This window comes from Arvicola amphibius, chromosome X, assembly GCF_903992535.2.
Source record: "Arvicola amphibius chromosome X, mArvAmp1.2, whole genome shotgun sequence".
Taxonomy (NCBI): domain Eukaryota; kingdom Metazoa; phylum Chordata; class Mammalia; order Rodentia; family Cricetidae; genus Arvicola; species Arvicola amphibius.
Window position 1 is genome coordinate 33791415 of NC_052065.1, and position 25740 is coordinate 33817154.

Genomic DNA, 25740 nt, shown 5'->3' on the forward strand with positions numbered 1-25740 from the left:
GTATATGTTTTTCTAAAACTTAGTTTCATAGAAGTAAATTATAATGTAGATAATTTGCATCTACTGTCTACTATTATCCAACTTCACTTATAGTATAAAAACCTGCTAACATATTTTCAGATCTCCTTTCCCATCTTGTGTCTTTTATCATTTCTTTTACTATTATGTTTATTATGATGCATGTTATAATGGATTATTAATGTAATTGCTTTAAATTGTCACGTATTTGTAGAGCAATATAAAATAAGAAAAATAGAGATCATATTTACTTGGCTGTGTTAGAACAGAGGAATGCCATAGTCCTTTTAAAATGCAATTATTATTATTACTCTATTATTGTAGGGGGCAAGCAGAGAGACTAGATAGTATATTGCTCTAATCTAATTGAGGCTCTAGTCTAATTGTTCATGACAGCTGAGATGCCTAGATTTAAAGCTATTTTGGAGTATTTGAATATGAAGTTCACATTGAAACACTAAAACATGACCAGTATCCATGTTGACCTCAAACTTCACTTTAAAATAATCACAGTAATTTTAGTAAGCATCATTAGACAAATAGGGATAATTAAGGAATACACTGTCATTATTGTATTTTCTTACATTTAGGATTATCCTAGTGTAAACTGATGCATTTACATACCTGTTTTATTGCTATTATTGTCCTAAAAATTATTAAGCCACTTATTGGAAGTTCACAATAATCTAGTAAAGAATATCAACCAACATACCTGCTGAGTTAATAAGTTCTCTCAAAATTTTAGATTATATTCTCTTAGCCAAAAACAGGAATTGTCAATAATAAATCCCTCATATAAGAGGAGCAGAGACTAGGGACACATCTCAGTGGTAGAATGCTTGTCTTACAATCCCAGGGCTCTGGATTCAATGTCCAATACCAAAAATAAGGGAGAATAATAAAATTATCTTCTGTAGATTTCTATACATACTACCTTATCAAAGGTAGAATTTGGGGCTGGAGAAATGGCTCAGTGGTTAACAGCACTTGTTCTTGCAAATAACTGCAACTTGGTTCCTAGCACCCACATGTTGGCTCACAATCATCCATAACTCCAGTTCCAGAAGATCTGGCACCCTCATCTCATACAAACATGCAAAATACTCATTAAAATAAGTATAAAATTTAATGAACCCATGTGTTCCATTCTCCATTTTCTTCAACTTTTGTCAGACTTTTAAAATGTCTTGCTAGGTATGGTGACTTGTGCTTGTAATCTCAGCATTTGGAAGGTGAGAGAAAATAATATTTCCACAAAGTTCAGGGCAGCCTGGGTTCTACGGTGAGTTCAAGGCTAGCCAGGGTTATAGAGTTAAAACTGTCTCAAAACAACAAACAAACAAAAAACCTTTAGGTTCCCTTTTTACTACAATATTCTAATACAATTTTATTTTGTCTTGACATTTCATTCCCAAATATTTTTGTATCTCAAATAAAGCAAAATTTACAACATACTTTTTTGAGTAACCAAACTGCATTGTAAGACCTAACTGTTAGCAGTAGTTTCTTAAAGATACTTTAATATGTACTCACATGCAAATTATCTTCATTGTCAAGTTCTTTTTTTTTTTTGGTTTTTCGAGACAGGGTTTCTCTGTAGCTTTGAAGCCTATCCTGGAACTAGCTCTTGTAGACCAGGCTGGTCTCGAACTCACAGAGATCCGCCTGCCTCTGCCTCCCGAGTGCTGGGATTAAAGGCGTGCGCCACCACCGCCCGGCTTGTCAAGTTCTTAATGTCCTTTTGTAGTTAATTTAATCCAGGTCTAAAAGTTGGCCCACTTGTTGTAATTTGTTTTTTTTATATCTTGTATCTCATAATTTAAGAACAGGCATTTTCCCCCACTTTTGTTTCATGCCTCTGTCTTATGAATGAAGTTTGGTCAGTTGTCCTTTAGTGTTCATGGAATTAACTTGTTCCACTATGTTTCTTGTAGGAGTTAAGAAAAACCTTGTTTACATTTAGGCTTTTTTTTCCCTTTGGCAAGAATACTTCATAGGTGGCACTGTCTCTTGTTGCTTTAAATGCAAATACCCATGATGTCTGATTAGGATTTTTTTGTTTGTTTGCTTGTTTGTTTTTGGATTTCTCTGTGTAACACTGCTGGCTGTCCTGGAACTTGCTCTTGTAGACCAGGCTGGCCTCAAACTCAGAGATCTTCCTGCCTCTGCCTCCCAAGTGATAGGATTAAAGGCATGCACCACCACCACCTGACTTGACTAGTATTTTTAATCATGCTAAGATTCATCAGCAGATTTAGGTGGCAATTATGTTTGCAATGTGAGTTCCCTGTAGGATTCCAAAACCACAGGAGTTTTGCCTGAACCAATTATTTTAATAAGACGTGCAAAATGATTACTTTCTGATGATATCACCACCTCTACATTTATTAGTAGATGTTATGAGAACACCTTGTACACAGCACTGTTTGGTTGACTTGAACTATCTTTCATATCAGAAAAGCAGAATAAAGAGGAAAAATAAGCATCAATTTTCAGAGTAATGAATTGGTACCCTAGCAACTCCAAGTAGTGTCTAGTGAGTTTTGTTCCTTTTTTGTCTAAATGTTATTATGAATGGTATTTATATATATATATATTCAGTGTGTTTTAATAAGATGTAATTATTTCTTCTGATTTCACCATATCTCATGTTTAGCTATTGGTAAGCCCTTCAGGCTGTCTTCTGTATTCTTTTAACACATTCTCTTGGCCTTGGATAATTTCAGTGCTTTTTGGCTCAGTAAGCTATTTTGGCTGGGAATGATGGTGCACATTTGTAATCCCAATGTTCAGCATGTTGTAGAGAGCGCAGAGCCCCTTGTTCCATCCTGCCCGGCTAGCTTACACCCAAAATAATCACACAGAAACTGTATTAATTAAAACACTGCTTGGCCATTAGCTTTAGCCTCCTATTAGCTAACTCTCACATCTTGATTTAACCCATTTCTATTAACCTGTGTTCACCACGGGATCGTGGTTTACCAGGAAAGATTTAGCATGTCTGATTCTAGCAGCTCCATGGCGGTTCTCCTCTCCTTTCTTCCTCCCAGAATTCAGTTCTGTCTTCTCCGCCTACCTAAGTTCTGCCCTATCAGGCCATGCAGTTTCTTTATTAATTAACCAATGAAAGCAACACACAAACAGAAGGACCTCCTACACCAGTGGCAGAGGGACTGTGAGTTGCTAGCCATTCTGGACTATATGACAAAACATTGGCTTCAAATTCACTATGTAGCTGAGACTGGCCTTAAACTCCCGATCTTCCTGCCTCTACTTCCTGAGTGATAAGATTATAGGCATGTGTTAACTACACCTCTCAGATCTTTTATTTTAATGGGAAAATTTTTACATACAAAAAAGACAGAAGTGCTTGGCAGTAGTAGTTCATGCCTTTAATCTCAGCACTCAAGAGACAGAGGCAGGCAGATCTCTGTTAGTTCAAAGCCAGCCTGGTCTACAGAGTGAGTTCCAATACAGCCAGAGGTGTTATACAGAAAAGCCCTGTCTTGGGGAAAAACAAAAGTAGACTGAAGAGCGTGGTGAGGTGGCACAGGTTTTCAAAATATGAGCTGATGATTCTCTGTACTACCTCTGTGTCTGTTGTTATGTTCCCCTTTTCATTTCTGATCTTGTTAATTTGGATATTCTCTCTCTGCCTTTTGGTTAGTTTGGATAAAGGTTTGTCTATTTTGTGATTTTCTTGAAGAACCAACTCTTTCTCTCATTGATTCTTTGTATTGTTTTCTTGGTTTCAGTTTTGTTAATTTCAGCTCTCAATTTGATTTTTTTCCTGCCATCTAGTTCTCTTAGGTGAGTTTGCTTCTTTTTGTTCTAAAGTTTTCAAATGTTGTGTTAATTCACTAGTGTGGGATTTTTCCAGCTTCTTTACGTAGGCATTTAGTGCTATGAACTTTCCTCTTAACATTGCTTTCATTGTGTCCTTCAAATTTGGGTACGTTGTCTGGTCATTTTCATTGAATTTTGGGAAGTCTTTAATTTCTCCCTTTATTTCTTCCTTGACCCATTGATGATTCAGGTGAGCATAGTTTAATTTCCATGTGTTTGTTGGTAAGTTTTACTGGTGTTGTGTTGCTCTTTGCAGTGTTGCAACCTTTTCTACTCATCTTTTCCTCTAATAGGTGTGGTTGGGGCTGTCTGAGATTCTGTTGAATAATCTTCTAGGTGCCAGTGAATCCAAAGCTCAGATGGTTGTTCCTCATGGTACTGTCAGTGCCACAGTTCCAGTTACCCCATTTGTTACTCCGTGTTCCTGGGCTTTGCTCCACTCCCTTGGAGTTTGCTGTCTCACCTAGGTTATTGGCTTTGACCTGTTTGTGAAAATCTTGGTCTGGATCCCCTCCTGCAGAAGTCCATGGCTTGGATTTGGTCCTGTAAATGTCTCTGGCTCCAGTCTACTGCCTCGGAGTTCCCAGGCTCAAGTGTGCCCAGAACTGCAGAAGATCTGATTCAGGCTTTCTCCCTCAAAGGTCTCAGACTCATGCCTGGCCCTGCAGAGATCTCTGGTTCCTGCCTACTCCCTCAGAGGTCCCAGATTCATGCCCAGACTGGCAGAGGTCCTGGCTCAGGCCTAGTTCCTGGGAGGTCCTAGACTCACGCCTGGACCCACAGGGGTCCTGGCTTAGGTCTATTTTCTTAAAGGTCCTAGATTCACATCTGGACCCTCAGTGGTCTCTGGCTCTGGCTCACTCGCTCAGCAGTTACTTCCAAGTACCTGTTCCGGTGAAGTTCGCTGTCTCTGGACCAGGTCTCTGGCTCAATCCTGGTCCACAAGTGTCCTGGGACTAGATTGGCTCCCAGCTCCCGCACCTGTGGAGCTTGCTTCCTCAGGCCCACTCCAGCCTAGGTAGCTGGTTCAGTCCCACTCCTGTAGAATTTGTTGCCTCAATCCTGCTTGGCCCAAGGTGGAGTTTGTTGCCTCAGGCCTACTTTGGCCTAGGTTACTGGCTTTGACCTGTTTCTGTAAACCCTGGTCTGGATCCACTCCTGCAAAGGTCCTTGGCATGGAGTTGGTCCTGCAAAGGTCTCTGGCTCTGGTCTACTGCCTTGGAGGTCCCAGGCTCAGGTGCCCCCAGAACCGCAGAGGCTTACTCCCTCGGAGGTCCCAGACTCACACTAGGATCCACAGAGGTTCCAGGTTCCTGCCTATTCCCTTTGATGTTCCAGACCAATGCCAGGACCCACAGAGGACCTGGCTCAGGCCTACTCCTTCAGAGGTCCCAGACTCACACCTGGCCCCACAGAGATCTCTGGTTCCTGCCTACACCCTCGGAGGTCCCAGATTCACGCCCAGACTGGCAGAGGTCCTGGCTCAGGCCTAGTTCCTGGGAGGTCCTAGACCCACAGGGATCCTGGCTTAGGTCTACTCCCTTGAAGGCCCCAAATTCACATCCGGACCCTCAATAGTCTCTGGTTCTGGCTCACTCACTCAGCAGTTACTCCCCTGTACCTGTTCTGGTGGAGTGTGCTGTCTCTGGACCAGGACCCTGGTTCAATCCTGGTCCACCTGTGTCCCAGGACTGGACTGGCTCACAGCTCCTGCTCCCATGGAGCTTGCTTCCTCAGGTTCACTACAGCCTAGGTAGCTGGTTCAGTCTCACTCCTGTGGAATTTGTTGCCTCAATCCTGCTTGGCCCAAGGTGGAGTTCATTGCCTCAGGCCTACTTTGGCCTAGGTTACTGGCTTTTGATCACCTCCAATTTTTTTTTTTTTTTTTTTTTTTTTTGGTTTTTCGAGACAGGGTTTCTCTGCAGCTTTTTAAGAGGCTGTCCTGGAACTAGCTCTTATAGACCAGGCTGGCCTCGAACTCACAGAGATCCGCCTGCCTCTGCCTCCCGAGTGCTGGGATTAAAGGCGTGCGCCACCACCGCCCGGCTCACCTTCTATATTTTTATACTTAGGCCATATACCACTGAAGGTATACAGATAAGGCATTGCCTTCTAAGGTTGCTTAGATTAAGTCTTTGTATGGTCATATCACTAACTTGATAGACTCATTTATTTTAGTTTGCTTTTAACTTTTAGAACTGCTTTTTCCCCCACATTTACTTTTGGCTTTGAGATACTGACATGCTTTCCAATATCAAGTTATATAAAAGGGTACATTGAGACAATTTTCACCTGCATCCATGCTACTACATGACCCTCTTTCCTCTTCTTATCAGCCACATTTTCCACAGAGCCTTTTTGCCAAGAATAAGAAAATGTAAGTAGTTGCCTCTTCTTTGACTCAGTACTTATCATAATCTATAGATACTATGTGCTGTAAACTCCTAGTTTAGCTTGTTCACTAGGTCTATGTGAGGGTACAGTTGTCTGTTTTATTACTTGCCTTTCCTGTGTGTTTCTGTATTAAATTTCAACCTTCCAGTTATTTCAGTGCCAAATATAATGAGATCTTTCTCATTTTTGTGCTTTGTCCAGGACTCAGAACTACATTAAGCTTAGCATTCATATTTGTTTACCTTGGTTTTTCAGATGTAGTACTCCATTATTCTATATTGTTTTATGTTTGTTTAATCAGTTTATATCTATTTTTGAGACTCATTTGTAAACTCCTTGAGGTCAAAATTTCTCCATCATGATCGGAAATAAAATGCTGATCTGTTTTATACTGATAGCTGAATACACATTAATTGAAGCACACATATTTTTGGTCTCATTGGCCTTGGTCATGCTTGCCAACAAATCTATGCTACATTCCAGGTTTACCAAAGATTAAATCATGAATATTTAACTTAAAATGTAAGTCAGAGGGGGTCTTAAAAGCATTCAAATTAATGGATGGGAAAGGAGGCACAAATCTTTCTATTCAGAGGATTAAAAATAAAAGTTTGATATTTACTTTTAGAATGTAACTTTAAAACACACTCAAGGAAAATTCTTTCAAAGAGGCATTGCTTTGGTGCCTGGCCACAATTCCCTTTTGATTTATTTCCATAGTTGGTGAACTAGAACTTGGCTGGTTAAGTAGGAGAGCTGGAAGGAGGGCAGGCTGCCTGGTAAGACTTGTGTGTTGACTTGGATTGTTTTTATCTTGTTTGGTATTTTGCCCACTAGTCTTTGTACTGCTAAATTAGTGGAGATTCTTTGATTTTGTTTGTTTGTTTTGTTTTAAAAAGAAAAATAAAAGCCAAAGAAACCAGACAATTTTCAACAGTTGAAAGCGTGACAGTAAGGGTTGGAAAGATGGCTTAGCAGTTAAAGAATGCTTGCTGTTCTTGCAAAAGAGTGGAATTCAGATACCAGGACCCAAACCTGGATGCTCATAAAACAACTGTCCATAACTCCAGCTACAGGGAGTCCAATGACCTCTCTGTCCTCCACAAGGCACTTGCACTCCACATGCACACATACCCACACACATACATAATTTTTAAAAATGTGACACAGTTGTGTAATAGTACGGGAGCTGTCATCCAGGATGAGACTCAGAGCTTATTTGTTTTATGATAGGGTATGATAGGGATAGGGAAAAGTTGAAATGATGTGCCCTTTTATCTCCATCCTTCTTTCTCACCTGATGAAGATACTGGAAATTTCTCAGAGAAGAATCAAAAAAATGAATGCTGGGTTTAATACATACCTGTAAAGGCAGAAGGATGGAGAAAAGTTCAAGGGCAGACTAGTCTACGTAGTGTATTTCAGGGCTACATAGTGAACTATGTCAAAAATCTAAAAAGAAATTCAAGAATAAGCTTTACAATATATTTATATTCGTGGTGAGAAAAAACCTTCTTGGGGTTCATTTTAGGTCCTGTGATTGCCTTGGAATTTAATGGAGATGGTGCTGTAGAAGGATGTCACCTTATCGTAAACGAGATATTCAACGGGACAAAGGTATAGATCTTACTATATCTTAATCTAATTTTCCATTTTATCTCCTTTCCCTTACAACCAAATAGTACTTGTATCTATAGTATATTCTTTAACCCATAGGCTCACAACCATATGTAACTCCAGTTTCAGAGGTCCAGTACCCTCTTCTGACCTCTGAAGAAACCAAGCATGTGCATGGTACACATACACACATGCAGGCAAAACATTCATACACATAAAAAGTAAATCTAAAAACTTCTTAAAGATAAAACCCTAAGCTTATGACTTTGTTCTATAAATATGTGGCCTTTGGTATTTAAGGACCACAGAACTAATCTTGTGTTTGTTTTGTATTTTAAATAGATGTTTGTATCAGAAAAGAAGGAGACAGCATCTGGAGATGTTGACAGCTTCTATAACTTTGCTGAGATACAGATGGGGATTTGAAGCAGACTGTGGTATTAAGCCCTTTCTAATCTTTATATAGAGAGTTTGATAAAATACTTATGTATATTAGTCTTAAGCCATTAGTAATTTTTACTAATTCTAAAATTGTTAAAGGCTATTTTTAAATAACTCTTTGAATACCATATCATTTACTTGAAGATCTAAAATAGTTCATTTAAATTAAGTAATTTTAGTCATCTTATAAACTATTTAACCTTTTCAATGAGCTTTCAGTTTTCTTTTTATATAATACTCTTATTAGAAAACAGAAGTGGCTACCAGTTCACAATTTTAATATTAATTAAAAATGCTTTCAAATCTCTGATAATTTAAACTTTCCTTAGTGCTCTATGGAATTCATTTGATAGTATGTTTTGTTACTTTCTCTTTTTATTTAGAGGAATTTGTTACTAGGTAATAACTAAATAAACTTATGTACTTTTTAAATGCATATCCAGTTAAATAATTATTTTCTTCTTGCATTATATGACTAATGAGATTTTGTACATGGAGTCAACATACTATTTTGTAAATTGAAAATTTTTAAAGAAATAGGAATTTGAAAGCTGAATGTGGTAGTGCCGTCTGTAGTCCCAGGCTACTTGGGATGCTAAAGTGGAAGAAGCTCTGGAGCTCAGGAGTTCAAAACTGTCCTTGACAACATAGTGAGACCCTATTTTAAAAGAAAGAAAAAACTAAGATATTTGATAATCAGCTTTGCAAATACTTCTTATTGATGCTGACATTGCCATTTTAAGAACTAACTTCTTCATAAGTTGTATTGCTCTGTTTAAAATACAACTGCCAGATGATTCTTCTGTTTCCTAGTAATAAAAAGCCTATGCAATATAAAACTATAGAACAACAATCACCAGCAGATTTGACAGAAGTGATCACTGTCTGATAGCTCTTGTGACTAGCCAGAGACCTAGAGCAAAACCTGTGACTTTTAGATAAGAAATACTTTTGGGTAAGGTCTGATGATAAAATAGGCAGGTTATTCAAGATCTCCATACATTTTTTTTTACTCATGTAAAGTAATGTTCAAGTATGATAAAAATTTTGGTAACCTGAAATCATTATTTCTCAAATCCATTTAATCATAGTAATTTTCCAGGAGGTATGGGAATTGTTCAGAAATACACATTGGTGGGTCCAGTCTTCAGATGCACAGATTGTTTTCAAGGGAAACTGCTTTAGGGAGGGTTGTCATCTAATCAGTTCTGAAGGTGTTAATAGGTTGGTCTTAGCACATTTAGCAGCAAACAGGGGCAGCTTTCTTAGGCCTATTTAAAGGAATCTGAAACTCTATTTTTATAAAACTAAGACTGAAAATGACCACTTGTAAAAATTCCTCTTATGGTTGTTACTAAAAGTGTATTTTCATGTTTAAAATGCTTTAAATCAACTTACAACTACCTGTTGAACTGTTAATGTGTAGAAATAATACTTTGTTATGCTAAATTAATAATACCGAACACCTACACTGTGCCTACCCTTGTGCTGACTGTCATCATTTGAGCATTTCTTTTATAAAAACATTGTGTTCTACAAAGTCAATATGATCTCATGAGGTACAAATAAAAACTTCTGGCAGGTATAATAGAATTTCTGTCATATTTTACAAATGATCTTTACAAATTGTGGTCAGAGGCATTAACATTTCCCTGAGCTAAGCTAAAGTAAATGCATTCTTTTCTGTCTTGGTTATTAAATGTTATTATTCACATTTAAAATAATCTCAATACTTGTTTTTTCAGAACTAAAATGCAACGTTATACAAAGCTATACATTAAGTTTTTATCTTATCTGTAACGTTGTGCAAAAACTCAGGAATATAATGTAAAGAAGACATTAAGATTTTTCCACCAAATTTAGCCTGTTAACCAAAGCCTAAAATTTTCTATCCAGTTAGATAAGAACTTTTACTGATGTTGACTGTTTACGGATATTAATAATTGTCAGTTGGCTATTGAATATTTGAAAGATTTTTAAAATAAGTAGTTCTGTGTTGTTTCTGTAATTCTAAACTTTGATAGTATTCATGATATACATTTCATTTCTGAGTAGTTTTTAAATTTATGAAAAATAAATAGCATTGAAAATTATTTTTATTGTCATATTTGTTTAAACATCTTGTTAGTTTACTTGCTATTTTTCTTTTGGGTCTGTATATTTATGTGTAGATTTTATATGTAAATTTATCTAGTGTTTATAAAATGTGCTTTGCAATAAATGTTAAAATTAAAATGGTTCAACACTAACTTTTTGAAGAGTACTTCTATATTTTTATACATGCATCAAAATTTGATACAGTTTTTATTTTCCTTTTGGGTGTTTTGTTACACAATTTTTAATTTTAAAAACAAAATAAAGTGGTCTAATCTATGTGTCATATTAATGAGAAACGAACTGTATGCTGAGTGAGTGTATATGTGTTTGATGTATATATGCAAGGTACTCTGAAGAAATGAAAAGGAAGCAACATATTTTAATATAAGGAATTTCTATCATAATGTTTTCTTTGGTAAAATAGTCATATTTTATTATGACTATTTGCTAAGATTAGGCATCTTTCTCTTCAATATTAAAAAAAAGCTGTGTGTAGCATATACAGTTATAATCCCAGCACTTGGAAATTCAAGGCCAGCGTAGGTTATGCATTGAGTTCCAGGCAGACCTGGGCTACATAGTGAGAGCCTCTCAAAAAATAAAGAATTGTGATAAACTTTCTTTTAGATTTATAAAAGTAGATGATATTTTTAATTGTCAAATTTGCCAGTTTTTATACTCCTTTCCTAGCTCATAAAACAAATACTGAAAGTGCAAGTTAGTTTTAAAAGATATAACATTATGTTTATTTCCACTTATAAAGGTTCTGCAAACACAATAAGAACATTCGGAGCATTGGGAACAAGCAGAAATGACAACACAATAATAAAATTACTTCCTGTTGAATAATTCTTCATGTCTAAACTTCATTTTTCTCATAAAAGATATATTTAGGTTTTCTATATAAAAGGGAATGTGATTTTGATGCACATTAAAATTTGAGAAGCTCATTCTATACTGTTAGTTCTCCAAGCTCTAGAATCAAGATGCCTTCAAAACCCATTGTAGTGCTGGAGAGATGGACCAGAGGTTAAGAGCATTGACTGCTCTTCCAGAGGACCTGAGTTCAATTCCCAGGAACCACATGGTGACCCACAGCCATTTATAATGAGATCTGGTGCCCTTTTCTGGTATGCAGGCATACACACATGCAGAACACTGTATATATAATAAATAAATCTTTTTTTAAAAACCCACTCTAGAAAACATTATATCTTTGAAAAGCATCTCCTTTGCAGTTGATGGCAATTAATGTGCAGAGTATAGACTGGTGAGTTCTCGGCCCTAAATGGGATATCTGCATCACACTGATCCCTACAAAGCACAGGGATCTTTTGGAAGAGGACTTGGAAAGATCCAGAGGTGGTGGATCACATCAAGGGAACTATAATCTGGATACAAACGGGCAGTTGTACACATGAACTTAGAGTGATTGTAACCCCATGCACAAGACTTGTGCAGGCTCCAGTCAGATAAAAAAAAAAAATCACAGCACAGAAGGGGAAAGGAGGCACAAAATCCCACCACTAGCTAAGACGCTACTGGCATTTGATGACTGCTGAGAGAGAATCAGGATTCTTTAATGACATGATCCTTGGTAGGTTGACCATAGGCTCTGACAGGCCACACTTCCAGACTAGCTAACAACACAAACTGTACTTGATGGAAGAAAAACAAATCTCAAAACTGCATGAGAAGGAATGAGAGGATAGAGAAGGTAGTTATGGGAGGAGTTTAATGAAAACGGTAAATATGTTCAAAATGTGTCACATGAAATTCCCAGAGAATGAATGTTTAAAAGATAGATGCAGGAGGTATGTAGATGTATGAATTGGTATTGTGTTTCCTGCAATCTTCTGATTTCTCTGTTGTGTCCATAAATACTGTACTACTTCAAAAACAGCACAGGATCCTTAAAACAGTTTTGTTTAAAGTACAACACTGAAAAAGCCAGCTGTCATGTGAATGATGGTCATGTACTATAACTTCAGTCTGAAGTATCTTTCAAAGGTCCATGTGTTAGGCGATAAAGGGGTTTGCTGGCTTTTTTTTTTTTTTTTTTTTTGTCTGGGCTGCGACCCTGGGCTGCCTGGAATCCCTGATCCTGTGCCCTGACATTCCATCTGAACTGGTGAGTGAATGCAGACCCTGGAGCAACCTGCCCTGGAAGAGAGCACAGACCCCCTACCCCCACTTCCCTCTACAGGCTTGTGTCGGTTTCTCCCGTCCCAGTGTCTCCCAAGCTTTCCCTAGTGTTCTCAGGTGTCCTGCTCCTGTTCTAAGGCCATCCACCCAAAGGGGTCAGACTCTGGCCTCCAGGCAGGTCTGAGGATTCCTGCGGAGGGGTGCGGGCTCCTTCAGATTGTGCTGCCAGGTTCGCTGTGTGGTATTTCATCCCGCCATGTCCCCACCTTGGCCCTTTTGTCTGGGCTGCGACCCTGGGCTTCCTGGAATCCCTGATCCTGTGCCCTGACATTCCATCTGAACTGGTGAGTGAATGCGGACCCTGGGGCAACCTGCCCTGGAAGAGAGCACAGACCCCCTACCCCCACTTCCCTCTGCAGGCTTGTGTCGGTTTCTCCCGTCCCTGTGTCTCCCAAGCTTTCCCTAGTGTTCTCAGGTGTACTGCTCCTGTTCTAAGGCCATCCACCCAGAGGAGTCAGACTCTGGCCTCCAGGCAGGTCTGAGGATTCCTGCAAGGGAGTGCGGGCTCCTTCAGATTGTGCTGCCAGGTTCGCTGTGTGGTATTCCATCCCGCCCTGCCCCCACCTTGGCCCTTTTGTCTGGGCTGCGACCCTGGGCTGCCTGGAATCCCTGATCCTGTGCCCTGACATTCCATCTGAACTGGTGAGTGAATGCGGACCCTGGGGCAACCTGCCCTGGAAGAGAGCACAGACCCCCTACCCCCACTTCCCTCTGCAGGCTTGTGTCGGTTTCTCCCGTCCCTGTGTCTCCCAAGCTTTCCCTAGTGTTCTCAGGTGTCCTGCTCCTGTTCTAAGGCCATTCACCCAGAGGAGTCAGACTCTGGCCTCCAGGCAGGTCTGAGGATTCCTGCAAGGAAGTGCGGGCTCCTTCAGATTGTGACACAAGGAATAGGTCCTCCTCTGGCACTGGGGAGATCCAACCAGTTTCAGTCACAGCAAAGATTGGTCTAGGACACCAAACGCCTCCGGGCTCCTTTTGAAGGAAGAGATGGGCAGGCGCCAATGCAGGAACTCCTCCAACAACATGAAAGGCAACATGACATCACCACAAGCCAGACATCACGAAACAAAAAGAATTGAACACCCTACCCCAGAAGATTTAGAAGAAACCGACCTTAAACAGTACTTTATGAAAATAATAGAGGACCTTAAACAGGAGGTAAAAAACTGCCATAAAGAAATGGAGATGACAAACAAAAAGGTAGACGAAATAAATAAATCTCTCAAAGATACCCAAGAAAATCAAGAAAAAGCAATCAAACAGGTAAGGGAAACAGTACAAGACCTGATAAATGAAATGGAGGTAATGAAGAAAACACAATCTGAGGGACGACTGGAAATGGAAACTCTGAGTAAACGAACAGAAACTTCAGAGACAAGTATTTCCAACCGAATACAAGAGATGGAAGAAAGAATCTCGGACTCTGAAGATACTATAGAGGAAATAAACTCACAGATTAAAGAACTAAACAAATCTAACAAATTCTTAACACAAAACATCCAGGAAATCTGGGACACCATGAAAAGACCAAACCTAAGAATAATTGGGGTAGAAGAAGGAGAAGAATTACAACTCAAAGGCCCAGAAAACAAATTCAACAAAATTATAGAAGAAAACTTCCCCAACCTAAAGAAGGATGTTCCTATGAAGGTACAAGAAGCCTACAGAACACCAAATAGACTGGATCAAAAGAAAGCATCCCCACGCCATATAATAATCAAAACACAAAACATACAGAATAAAGAACAGATATTAAGAGCTGCAAAGGAAAAAGGTCAAGTAACATATAAAGGGAAACCTATCAGAATTACACCTGATTTCTCAATGGAAACCATGAAAGCCAGAAGAGCTTGGATAGATGTGCTACAGACACTAAGGGAACATGGATGCAAGCCTAGACTATTATACCCAGCAAAGCTTGCATTCACCATTGATGGAGAAAACAAGATATTCCAGGACAAAAACAGATTTAAACAATACGCAGCCACAAATCCAGCCTTGCAGAAAGTAATAGAAGGAAAATCACAAACCAAGGAGTCCAACAACGCTCACAATAACTCAGGCATCTAGCGACCCTTCACCAGCACAACTAGAAGAAGGGAAACACACAAACTCTACTACTAAAAATGACTGAAGTTAACAACCACTGGTCATTAGTATCACTTAATATCAATGGACTCAATTCACCTATAAAAAGGCACAGGCTAAGAGACTGGATACGAAAACAGAATCCAACATTTTGCTGTTTACAAGAAACACACCTCAACCACAAAGACAGGCACCTACTCAGAGTAAAGGGTTGGGAAAAGGTTTATCAAGCAAATGGCCCTAAGAAACAAGCGGGTGTGGCCATACTAATTTCCAACAAAGTTGACTTCAAACTAAAATCAATCAGAAGAGATGGAAAGGGACACTTTATACTCATAACAGGAAAAATCCATCAGAATGAAGTCTCAATCCTGAATATCTATGCCCCTAATATAAAAGCTCCCACTTATGTAAAAGAAACACTTCTAGAACTCAAGGCAGCCATCAAACCACACACACTAATAGTTGGAGACTTCAACACTCCTCTCTCACCAATGGACAGGTCAATCAGACAGAAACCTAACAGAGAATTGAAAGACTTAATGGAGGTAATGAACCAAATGGACTTAACAGACATCTATAGAACATTCCACCCAAATAGGAAAGAATATACCTTCTTCTCTGCGGCTCATGGAACCTTTTCGAAAATTGACCATATACTTGGTAACAAAGCAAACTTCCACAGTTACAAAAAAATATTAGTAACCACCAGTGTCTTATCGGATCACCATGGATTAAAATTAGAATTCAACAACAATGCTACCCCCAGAAAGCCCACAAACCCATGGAAACTGAACAGTCAACTACTGACCCACACCTGGGTCAAGGAAGAAATAAAGAAAGAAATTAAAGTCTTTCTTGAATTTAATGAAAACAAAGACACAACATACTCAAACCTATGGGACACAATGAAAGCAGTGCTAAGAGGAAAGTTCATAGCACTAAGTGCCCACTTAAAGAAAACGGAGAAAGCACTCATTGGTGACTTAACAGCACACCTGAAAGCTCTGGAAAAAAAAGAAGCAGACTCACCTAGGAGAAGTAGAAGACTGGAAATAATCAAATTGAGGGCAGAAATCAACAAAATAGAAACACAGAAAACAATCCAAAGAATCAATGAAACAAGAAGCTGGTTCTTGGAGAAAATCAACAAGATTGACAAACCCTTAGCCAAACTAATCAAACGGCAGAGGGAGAACACGCAAATTAATAAGATCAGAAATGAAAAGGGGGACATAACCACAGACACAGAGGAAATTCAGAAAATCATTAGATCTTACTACAAAAGCCTGTATGCCACAAAATTGGAAAATGTAAAAGAAATCGACAGTTTTTTAGATAAATACCATGTACCAAAGTTAAACCAGGACCAGGTAAATGCTCTAAATCGTCCTGTTAGTCGCGAAGAATTAGAAACTGTTATCAGAAACCTCCCTACCAAAAAGAGCCCAGGACCAGATGGTTTCAATGCGGAGTTCTACCAGAACTTCCAAGAAGACCTAATACCTATACTCCTTAAGGTATTTCATAATATAGAAACACAAGAGTCACTGCCAAATTCCTTCTATGAAGCTACAGTTACCCTGATACCTAAACCACACAAAGACTCAACCAAGAAAGAGAATTACAGGCCAATCTCACTCATGAACATTGACGCAAAAATTCTCAATAAAATACTGGCAAACCGAATCCAAGAACACATTAGAAAAATTATCCATTACGATCAAGTAGGCTTCATCCCAGAGATGCAGGGCTGGTTCAACATACGAAAATCTATCAATGTAATCCATCATATAAATAAACTAAAGGAAAAAAACCATATGGTCATCTCATTAGATGCTGAAAAAGCATTTGACAAAATTCAGCACCATTTTATGATAAAAGTTTTGGAGAGATTAGGGATACAAGGGTCATTCCTAAATATAATAAAAGCTATTTACAGCAAGCCGACAGCTAACATCAAATTAAACGGAGAGAAACTCAAGGCTATCCCACTAAATTCAGGAACACGACAAGGCTGTCCACTCTCTCCTTATCTCTTCAATATAGTGCTTGAAGTTCTAGCAATAGCAATAAGACAACATAAGGGAATCAAGGGAATTCAATTTGGAAATGAAGAAGTTAAACTTTCATTATTTGCAGATGATATGATTGTATACATAAGTGACCCCAAAAACTCCACCAAAGAACTCCTACAGCTGATAAACTCCTTCAGTAACGTGGCAGGTTACAAGATCAACTCCAAAAAATCAGTCGCCCTCCTATACACAAGGATAAGGAAGCAGAGAGGGAAATCAGAGAAGTATCACCTTTCACAATAGCCACAAATAGCATAAGATATCTGGGAGTATCTCTAACCAAGGAAGTGAAGGATTTATTTGACAAGAACTTTAAGTCTTTGAAGAAAGAAATTGAAGAGGATACCAGAAAATGGAAGGATCTCCCCTGCTCGTGGATTGGGAGGATCAACATAGTAAAAATGGCAATTCTACCAAAAGCAATCTATAGATTCAATGCAATCACCATCAAGGTCCCATCAAAATTCTTCACAGATCTTGAGAGGACAATAATCAACTTTATATGGAAAAACAAGAAACCCAGGATAGCCAAAAAAATCTTATACAATAAAGGTTCTTCTGGAGGCATTACCATCCCTGACTTCAAACTCTATTACAAAGCTACAGTATTGAAAACAGCTTGGTATTGGCATAAAAACAGAGAAGTTGACCAATGGAATCGTATAGAAGACCCGGATCTTAAACCACAAACCTATGAACACCTGATTTTTGATAAAGGAGCCAAAAGTACACAATGGAAGAAAGAGGGCATCTTCAACAAATGGTGCTGGCATAACTGGATGTCAACCTGTAGAAGAATGAAAGTAGATCCATATCTATCACCATGCACAAAACTCAAGTCCAAATGGATTAAAGACCTCAATATTAATTTGAACACATTGAGCTTGATAGAGGAGAAAGTGGGAAGTACTCTACAACAAATGGGCACAGGGAACCGTTTCCTACGCATAACCCCAGCTGCACAGACTTTAAGGGCAACATTGAATAAATGGGACCTCCTGAAGTTGAGCAGCTTCTGTAAAGCAAAGGACATTGTCACTAAGACACAAAGGCAGCCTACTGACTGGGAAAAGATCTTCACCAACCCTGCAACTGACAAAGGTCTGATCTCTAAAATATATAAGGAACTCAAGAGACTAGACGGTAAAATGCCAATTAACCCAATTAAAAAATGGGGCGCTGAACTGAACAGAGAATTCTCAACAGAAGAAGTTCGAATGGCCAAAAGACACTTAAGGTCATGCTCAACCTCCCTAGCTATCAGGGAAATGCAAATCAAAACAACTTTGAGATATCATCTCACACCTGTCAGATTGGCTAAAATCCAAAACACCAATAATAACCTTTGCTGGAGAGGTTGTGGGGTAAGGGGTACACTCATCCATTGCTGGTGGGAATGCAAACTTGTGCAGCCACTTTGGAAAGCACTGTGGCGGTTTCTCAGGAAATTCGGGATCAACCTACCCCAGGACCAAGCAATTCCACTATTGGGAATCTACCCAAGAGATGCCCAATCATACAACAAAAGCATATGCTCATCTATGTTCATAGCAGCATTGTTTGTGATAGCCAGATCCTGGAATCAACCTAGATGTCCTTCAGTGGAAGAATGGATGAAGAAACTGTGGAATATATACATGCTAGAATACTACTCAGCGGTAAAAAACAATGACATCTTGAATTTTGCAGGCAAATGGATGGAAATAGAAAACACTATTCTGAGTGAGGTAACCCAGACCCAAAAAGATGAACATGGGATGTACTCACTCATAATCGGTTTCTAGCCATAATTAAAGGACATCGAGCCTATAAATTTGGGATCCTTGAGAAGATAATAAGAAGGTGAACTCCCCAAAAAAAGATATAGTAATCCTCCTGGATATTGAAAGTAGACACGATCGCCAGGCAAAATTGGGAACTTGAGGGTTGGGGAAGACTGGGCCAAGGGAAGATGGGGAGAGAAAAGTGTGAAGGGGAGAACGGGGGGAGCTCGGAGGAATGGAGTGCTTGGGATATAGGAAGGGTGGATATGGGAGCAGGGAAGCATATATCTTAATTTAAGGAGCTACCTGAGGGTTGTCAAGAGACTTGACCCTAGAGGGGTTCCCAGGTTTCCAGGGAAACGCCCCCAGTTAGTTCCTTGGGCAGCTGAGGAGAGGGAGCCTGAAAAGGCCAGTTCCTATAGCCATACTGATGAATTTCTTGCATATCACCATAGAACCTCCACCTGACGACAGATGAAGAAAATGACAGAGCCCCACATTGGAGCACCGGACTGAGCTCCCAAGGTCCTGATGAGGAGCAGAAGGAGAGAGAACATGAGAAAGAAAGTCAGGACCGTGAGGGAACCTCCAGCTGGCGACAGATGGGGAAGGTGACTGAGCCCCACATTGGAGCACTGGACTGAGCTCCCAAGGTCCTGATGAGGAGCAGAAGGAGCGAGAACATGAGGGAGAAAGTCAGGAACGAGAGGGGTGCGTTCACTCATGGAGACGGTGGGACAGAACTAATGGGAGATCACCAACTCCAGTTGGAATGGGACTGATGGAGCATGCGACCAAACCTGTCTCTCTGAATGTGGCCAACAGCGGGGGCTGACTGAGAAGCAAAGGACAGTGGCTCTGGGCTCTGATTCTTCTGCATGGACGGGCTCTGTGGGAGCCTTCTCAGCTTGGTCGATCACCTTCCTGGACCTGGGGGGAGTTGGGAAGACCTTGGTCTTAGCATAGAGTGGGGAACCCTGATGGCTCCTTGGCCTTGAGAGGGAGGGAGGGGAGGTATGGGTGGAGGGGAGGGGAGGGAAGGGGGAGAAGGAGGGGAGGGAAGGGGGAGGAGGAGGGGAGGGAGGGGGGAGGAGGAGGGAAGGAGATGGAAATTTTTCAATATAAAAAAATAAACCATGAGAAGAAAAAAAAAAGGGGGGGGGTTTGCTGTACAAGACTGGCAACCTATGTTTGAACCCACATAAAGGTAGAAGTAAAGAATCAGTTACACATAGTTGTCCTCTAACCTCCACACATGTGCCATGACATGTGAGGCCTCTCACAATAATAAAAGTTTTAGAAGGTCCATATTTGGAACATCTGTATTATATTTTCCCCCAAGGCATAGGGAACATTGAGGAAGGGGGCAGAAAGATTGTAAGAACCAGAAGTCAGGGAAGACTACTATGAAGTAGTGTCTTCTGAACATAACAGAGTCCTTACACTCCTAAACTGAGCAACTGTAGTTGCCTGCCCAGCATTTGCAGAAGATCAAGCCAATCAACTCTCCAACACTGTGATTGCCTGCCTGATACTTGCACAAGATCAGCCAAGTCGGGTCAACACTCCAACATAGATAAGGGTAAGGTTCTGAGACTACCCCTAACTGTTGAAAAGGGGATATGATGGGAGGCCTGGGAGGAATTGGGAGGTGAATATGATCTAAATACATTGTATTAATTACAAAAGAATATTTTGTTTGTTTTCTGAGACAGGGTATCTCTGTGTGACAGCCCTGGCTGTCCTAGAGCTCACTTTGTACACCAGGTTGGCCTCGAACTCTGAGAGATCCACCTGTCTCTGCCTGCTGAGTGCTAGGATTAAAGGTGTGCACCACCACCCCCCAGCTATACATAATTTTTTAAAGTCCATGTGTTTGGTCACCAGCCCATGGTGCTACCAGGAGATGTTGGAACTTTGAGGAAACAAGGTCTAGTGAAGGTCATTACTGGTATGCCCTTCAAAGGGATATTTGGAGCAGCAACACTTCCCTCTCTCTTTATGCTTCCCAAGCACTATTAGGTAAACAGCTTTGCTATATTTCCAGTTCCATGCCAAGATGTCTCGCCACAGGCCTGGAAGCAATGAATCGGTTGACCATGTACTGAAACCTTTGAGAACACGAACTGAAATAAAGTTTCCTTCTTAAAAGTTGGTTTTTCTCAGGTATTTGGAAGAGCACCATAAATCTTAATAGTGAAAACCTTTTTGATAAGTGAAATACTTACTTCACTGTTTATTGACTTGTTTTTGTTATTTGGTATATACAGAAAGTTGGGGAGGAGTAGAGATAAGCCATTGTAGTTCATCTCTTTCCTTATATGACACTGTGGCTCTTAGTAGGAAGATGTTCAGAAACTAAATTTTTTTCCTTTTTTAGTGATTTTGTACTTTGGTAAAGGTTTGTTTTTACCTACAAATGGCGAACATAATTGGTAGAGCCCTCAGCATTCTCACCCGGGCTCTGATCCTCCTGTCACCTGCCTTCCCTGCTTCAGTTTAATCTGGCCCACTTGTAATTAAACTAATGAAAAACTAACTTCAGTTGTGTGACAACTAATTAACTGATGCTTGTGGTGTCCATTGGAAGTGAAAAGTAATTTATAAACGTTAGGTATCATTGTGCTGAACAAAGTGGATGTGATGCTTTTTAAAATAGTTTAGTGGTAAGGGCCATACACCTCACCATAACTAGGCAGTTGAGTAGGGGAGAAAAGGATAAGTGGCACTTAGGACTTAAGTGCTGTTTTGTTACAGCATGTCACACTTTCCATTGTAAAGTGTGCTTTGTTAGTCTCATTAATAGAACATTTTATACTATTTTTCTTTAACTTATAAGCAGATAGTGATTTACAGATAGTTTTAAGTGTTGAGGATGAAGCCCAGGACCTTGCATATGTTAGGCAAATGCTCTACCACTGAGCTACATGCCATCCTTATTTCTCATTAGTCTTAGTTTCAGGGCTGTGAAGAATCTAATATTCTCAGTTTTTTATTTTACAGGTGAAAAAGGAAACAGGGTCAGAAAGTTTGGATGGCCTATCCAGCTCATACCAGCTCAATCACTGAACTGCAGTGTAGCCCTCTTTGCTGTCCTCTTGTGGTTACTAGAGGAACAAGACTTACTCCAACCTCCTATGTGAAGCCTTTTCCAACAATCACACAAAGGCCTGGTCCCTGCTTGATGCTCATACAATGCTCCATTCAGATTTCCAAGAACCCATTTCTATGCCTGTCTGGCTATTTGTATTTCTAGTCTAGCATCTTGATCACCTGGGAACTGGTTAGAATAAGCCCCACTCTAGATCTGTTCACTAAACATCTATGAGTATATTATTCAGGCAATTCAGGTGTTTATGTGCATTTATACTAATATATGAGAAACTAATTCTGTATTATTTGACCCCAAGCTCTAGAATCAAAGCTCAGAAGTCATTATGTTCATAGGGAGTACATTAGTATTCAATATTGTGATCTGTGCTTAATAAGTGTTTTTGATTAGATTATCCACCATCTATTATGCAATTTTAGTTTCTTGTGTAATTAATTCTTCTCTTCATGTACTCTCCTTGGCTTGGAAATTAAAAACACTTTTCAATATTAAACTTGTTTTGTTTGTTTTGTGTTAAAGTAGTAACTACCATCTCTGCTCACAGAGGTTCCTGGGACACTTTAAGAATATCAGTGATGTTCACTAGAAACAAGATCACAGACATTTCTGACTTAATTTTTTATCTGATGTGTTTTTATGTTGAAGCTTAGGTGATTTCTTGATGCTGGGCTGAATTAAAGAACAGCTATTGGCTTTGGACTTAAGGGAGAAGTTAATTACTTGGTACCCTCAGCTCTGTCACTCTCTGTATCTTTTAACATCTTTCCACTTCAGATGTTCAGATAGGAGCTTAGGCATTTGTAAAATATGTATGATTGTCCAGGAAAGCTCAGTGTTTCCATATTTGTGGCCTTGTTTTTTTCTTAGAGTGAAGGTTTAGCTGTAAGTCTAAACATTAAAAGAAAACTAAAGTCCCAAACTTATAATTTACTTCTATTTATTTTGATAGTTTTTCTTCCCATTACTTAGTATAAATACATTTATGTCTTTATCTGAGTCTTGGGCTTTATTTAAAAGTGCTTACATTTAGTCAGTGGTAATAGACCAGGATCCACAAGGCATATGATCACCCTTTTCTGATTACTATTTTAAAAACAGCATAATACAGAAAGAAAAGAGAACCATGTGCACAAATGCAGTGGTTATATCTGGAGTCAGATGTTTCTGACTTGAGCCAGGACTCAGCTGTTCAAAAGGAAAAAAAATGCTTACCATCCTTTACACGTCTTTAGTCAGGCGCATAGTAAATTTTTTCGTGTTCACATGTATTCATAGAGGAAATATATGATCAAAGGTTAGAGCAGTGCTGTCTCGATAGGGCAGTATTTGAGTCCAATATGGTACTGCTCACACTGCATCTGATAGACAGCACTATGTATAGGTGCTATTCTGATTTGTATGTTAATGTTAAAGACAAATAAAAATATAAGCCTCAGGACATGTCATGCTCAGAATGATACCTTATAAAAACTCTTCCATGAGTACAGATTTTAAATTTTGAGGAAAAAATACAACATGAGATTTACTCTCAACACATTTCAAATGTACCATACTGCACATGCATTTTTTTGGGTAAATTGCTATAAAAAAAATATATGCAGAGGTACCACCTACTTTAACTGAAGGAGCAGAAATCATCTAAGTGTAGTTGGGTTTGGGTTTTAAAGTGCATTTAAGGTACAGGAGCTACTTAGACGTTGGGCTTAGTGGTAAGCACCTTACAAATGAAATCTGCATAAATAAGATGTTCTACTTAAACATGTTTTTATGATTAAGGAAACTGGGGTTAGTTAATTTACCAGTGGCAAAACAAAAATGCTCAACCAGTTCTGGACCAAGGTCAAAGAGGGAACAGTCTAACTCCAAAGCCTCTACTTTCAAACATTATACTGTACTCAGCAATAGCGGTAACATAACACCTTTTTATTGAGTACCTGTATGGTAGCTAGGCACTGTGTTAGTGTTTTGCACACATTGTCACTTAACCTTTACATCAACTGTGTAAAGTCTATATGATTGGTTCCATTTTGACAAATGAAGAAAGTGAAACTTAGGTCAAATACCCTCTTTGTTCAGTTTCACATATTTGAAATTGGATAATAGGGGTGGGTCTATTAAGATGTAAGGTCAAAGCCCATATTCTATGTTTGGGTCTTACACTGATGTAACAAAGTCTTATCCTATGACTGCTAGAGGGAAAAAATGGAAAAAACATTGTCTTGAAGCTGAGAGCCTCTGATTCTAGGCATAGCTATTTCAAAGGGAGGCCTGAGCAAAAGGATACATGCAGACAGATGAAAATGACCACCTAACTTTAATCCTTTGGAAGTTCCACTTTCTGTGACTATTTAGCCTGCTGCCAAAGAACCCCCCTCCAATCTAATGGAACATCCCTATTAGGCAGAGAGCCTGGGGCAAAGAGAAGACAAATCCTGAGCTACTTTTCCTCTAAAGACGGGCATTACCAGAGGAAATAAATATTTGTTTGTGCTGGGGTATAAACCAATGTGAGTCTCTTTGCCACTATTCCAAAGAGAGGCATGTGCCAAAATAACTTGAGAATAGTTTTCAAAGTATATATGACCCTCCACTTAAAAAGCCTATACATGTTGAGTGTGCAAAACATTAAAGGTGAAAGTGTGGATTAAAGATAGGGTGATCCCATCTCAAAAAAAAATCTCTTTTTACTGAAAAGAAATCTCGCTGTTAGGTTAGAAAACCAAGACCTGAAATAGGCCCATTGTGTGCTCCTTTATGTTAAAAAATAGGGTGATGTTAATTTTGTGTATGTGTGCTTCACCTAAAGAGCCACTGCTAAGTTATTCATGTTCCTGTAAATAATCCTTATTAAAGTCATCCTACACACACACACACACACACACACACACACACACACACACCCCAAAAAAGCAGATGGGAATTAGTTTGGAAGAGGAAAGGTGAACAGAAGTAGGATGGGCACAAGAGAAGATAATGGTGAATCTGATCAAAATCCCTTGTATTTATGCATGGAGAAGTCAGGATGAAACCCATTCTTATAAGACCCACTGAAGAGGAAAGGAAACTATATATAGGAAGAAAGTAGATGAAAGTGATGGGGGCCAGAAGTATGACTGACAACAATGGAACCCTCCAACATCAAAAAAACTGGAATGGAACTTTATACCTCTTACAGTTTTGATCTTTAAACTTTGTAAATGGATTATCTACTTCAAAATAAAAGTTGAATTTAAAAATAAAAGTGTTGGAAAACAAAAGATAAAAAGAAACAGCAAGTGGAACTGCTTCTTCAAAAACCAGTTAGGCAAGGTTTCTGTTTTTAATTTCTGAAATGGAACTCAGGGAAGGAAAGGATTAGTGCTCAGAGACAGCTGGAAAGAGGTGACCTTTGGCTCCATACAAAAGACTGGTCCTGGGGCCCAGAGAGGAAGATTGTTGCTTAATGACCAATGGAGCAATGGAGTTGAAGAAGAACTTCTAACTTGATCAATAGATAAGAAGTGAGCAGCTACATAGCAACTCAGCTAACAGAACTTTTTATTGTTGCTCCTCTAGACCTCATAAAAATGATAGTTACCACTGTTCATGCCACTTATACTTCACAAGGATGCTTTTAATCTTGTCACAGTCCCAGGTGCTTCTTTATTTACTCCCTCCCTATATCATTTTTCACTGTGTAACGTTCCCTTATTCTGTTTTTGAATTTTAAAATCATTTTTTAAAGTTTATGCGTATGGGGGTTTTGCCTGCATGCACTTTCATGCCTGGTGCCTGCCTGCAGAGGTCAGAAGAGGGCACTGGATCCCCTGAGCTGGAATTACAGATGTTTGTTAGCCACCATATGAACATTAGGAACTGAATCCAGGTCTTCTAGAAGAACAAGTGCTCTTAACCACTATGCTATCTCACCAGGCCCTTCTCCCTTACTATTTAAAATGTCTCCCTAGATCGATTCCTTCCATGGATAACAGTTCTTTTACCCAAGTACTTTGATAGAATCGAATTTTCCAATTTGGGGACTTAGTCTCTTTATCTAAATTCTTTTGCCTTCCTTTACCCTCTCTACCTCATTTGTCATCAA

At 39.3% G+C, this 25740-nt stretch overlaps 1 protein-coding gene across 1 annotated transcript in view; it reads left to right on the forward strand.

Moving 5' to 3' along the window:
• The window catches only part of Rp2 (RP2 activator of ARL3 GTPase), a 48131-nt gene extending 37722 nt beyond the window's left edge, over positions 1-10409 (forward strand). The window contains exons 4-5 of the mRNA XM_038317422.1: positions 7790-7875; positions 8218-10409. Of these exons, the coding sequence (XP_038173350.1) occupies positions 7790-7875; positions 8218-8301 (170 nt within the window). The 3' untranslated portion in view covers positions 8302-10409. The remainder of the gene's footprint in view (positions 1-7789; positions 7876-8217) is intronic.
• The last annotated feature ends 15331 nt before the right edge of the window (positions 10410-25740 follow it).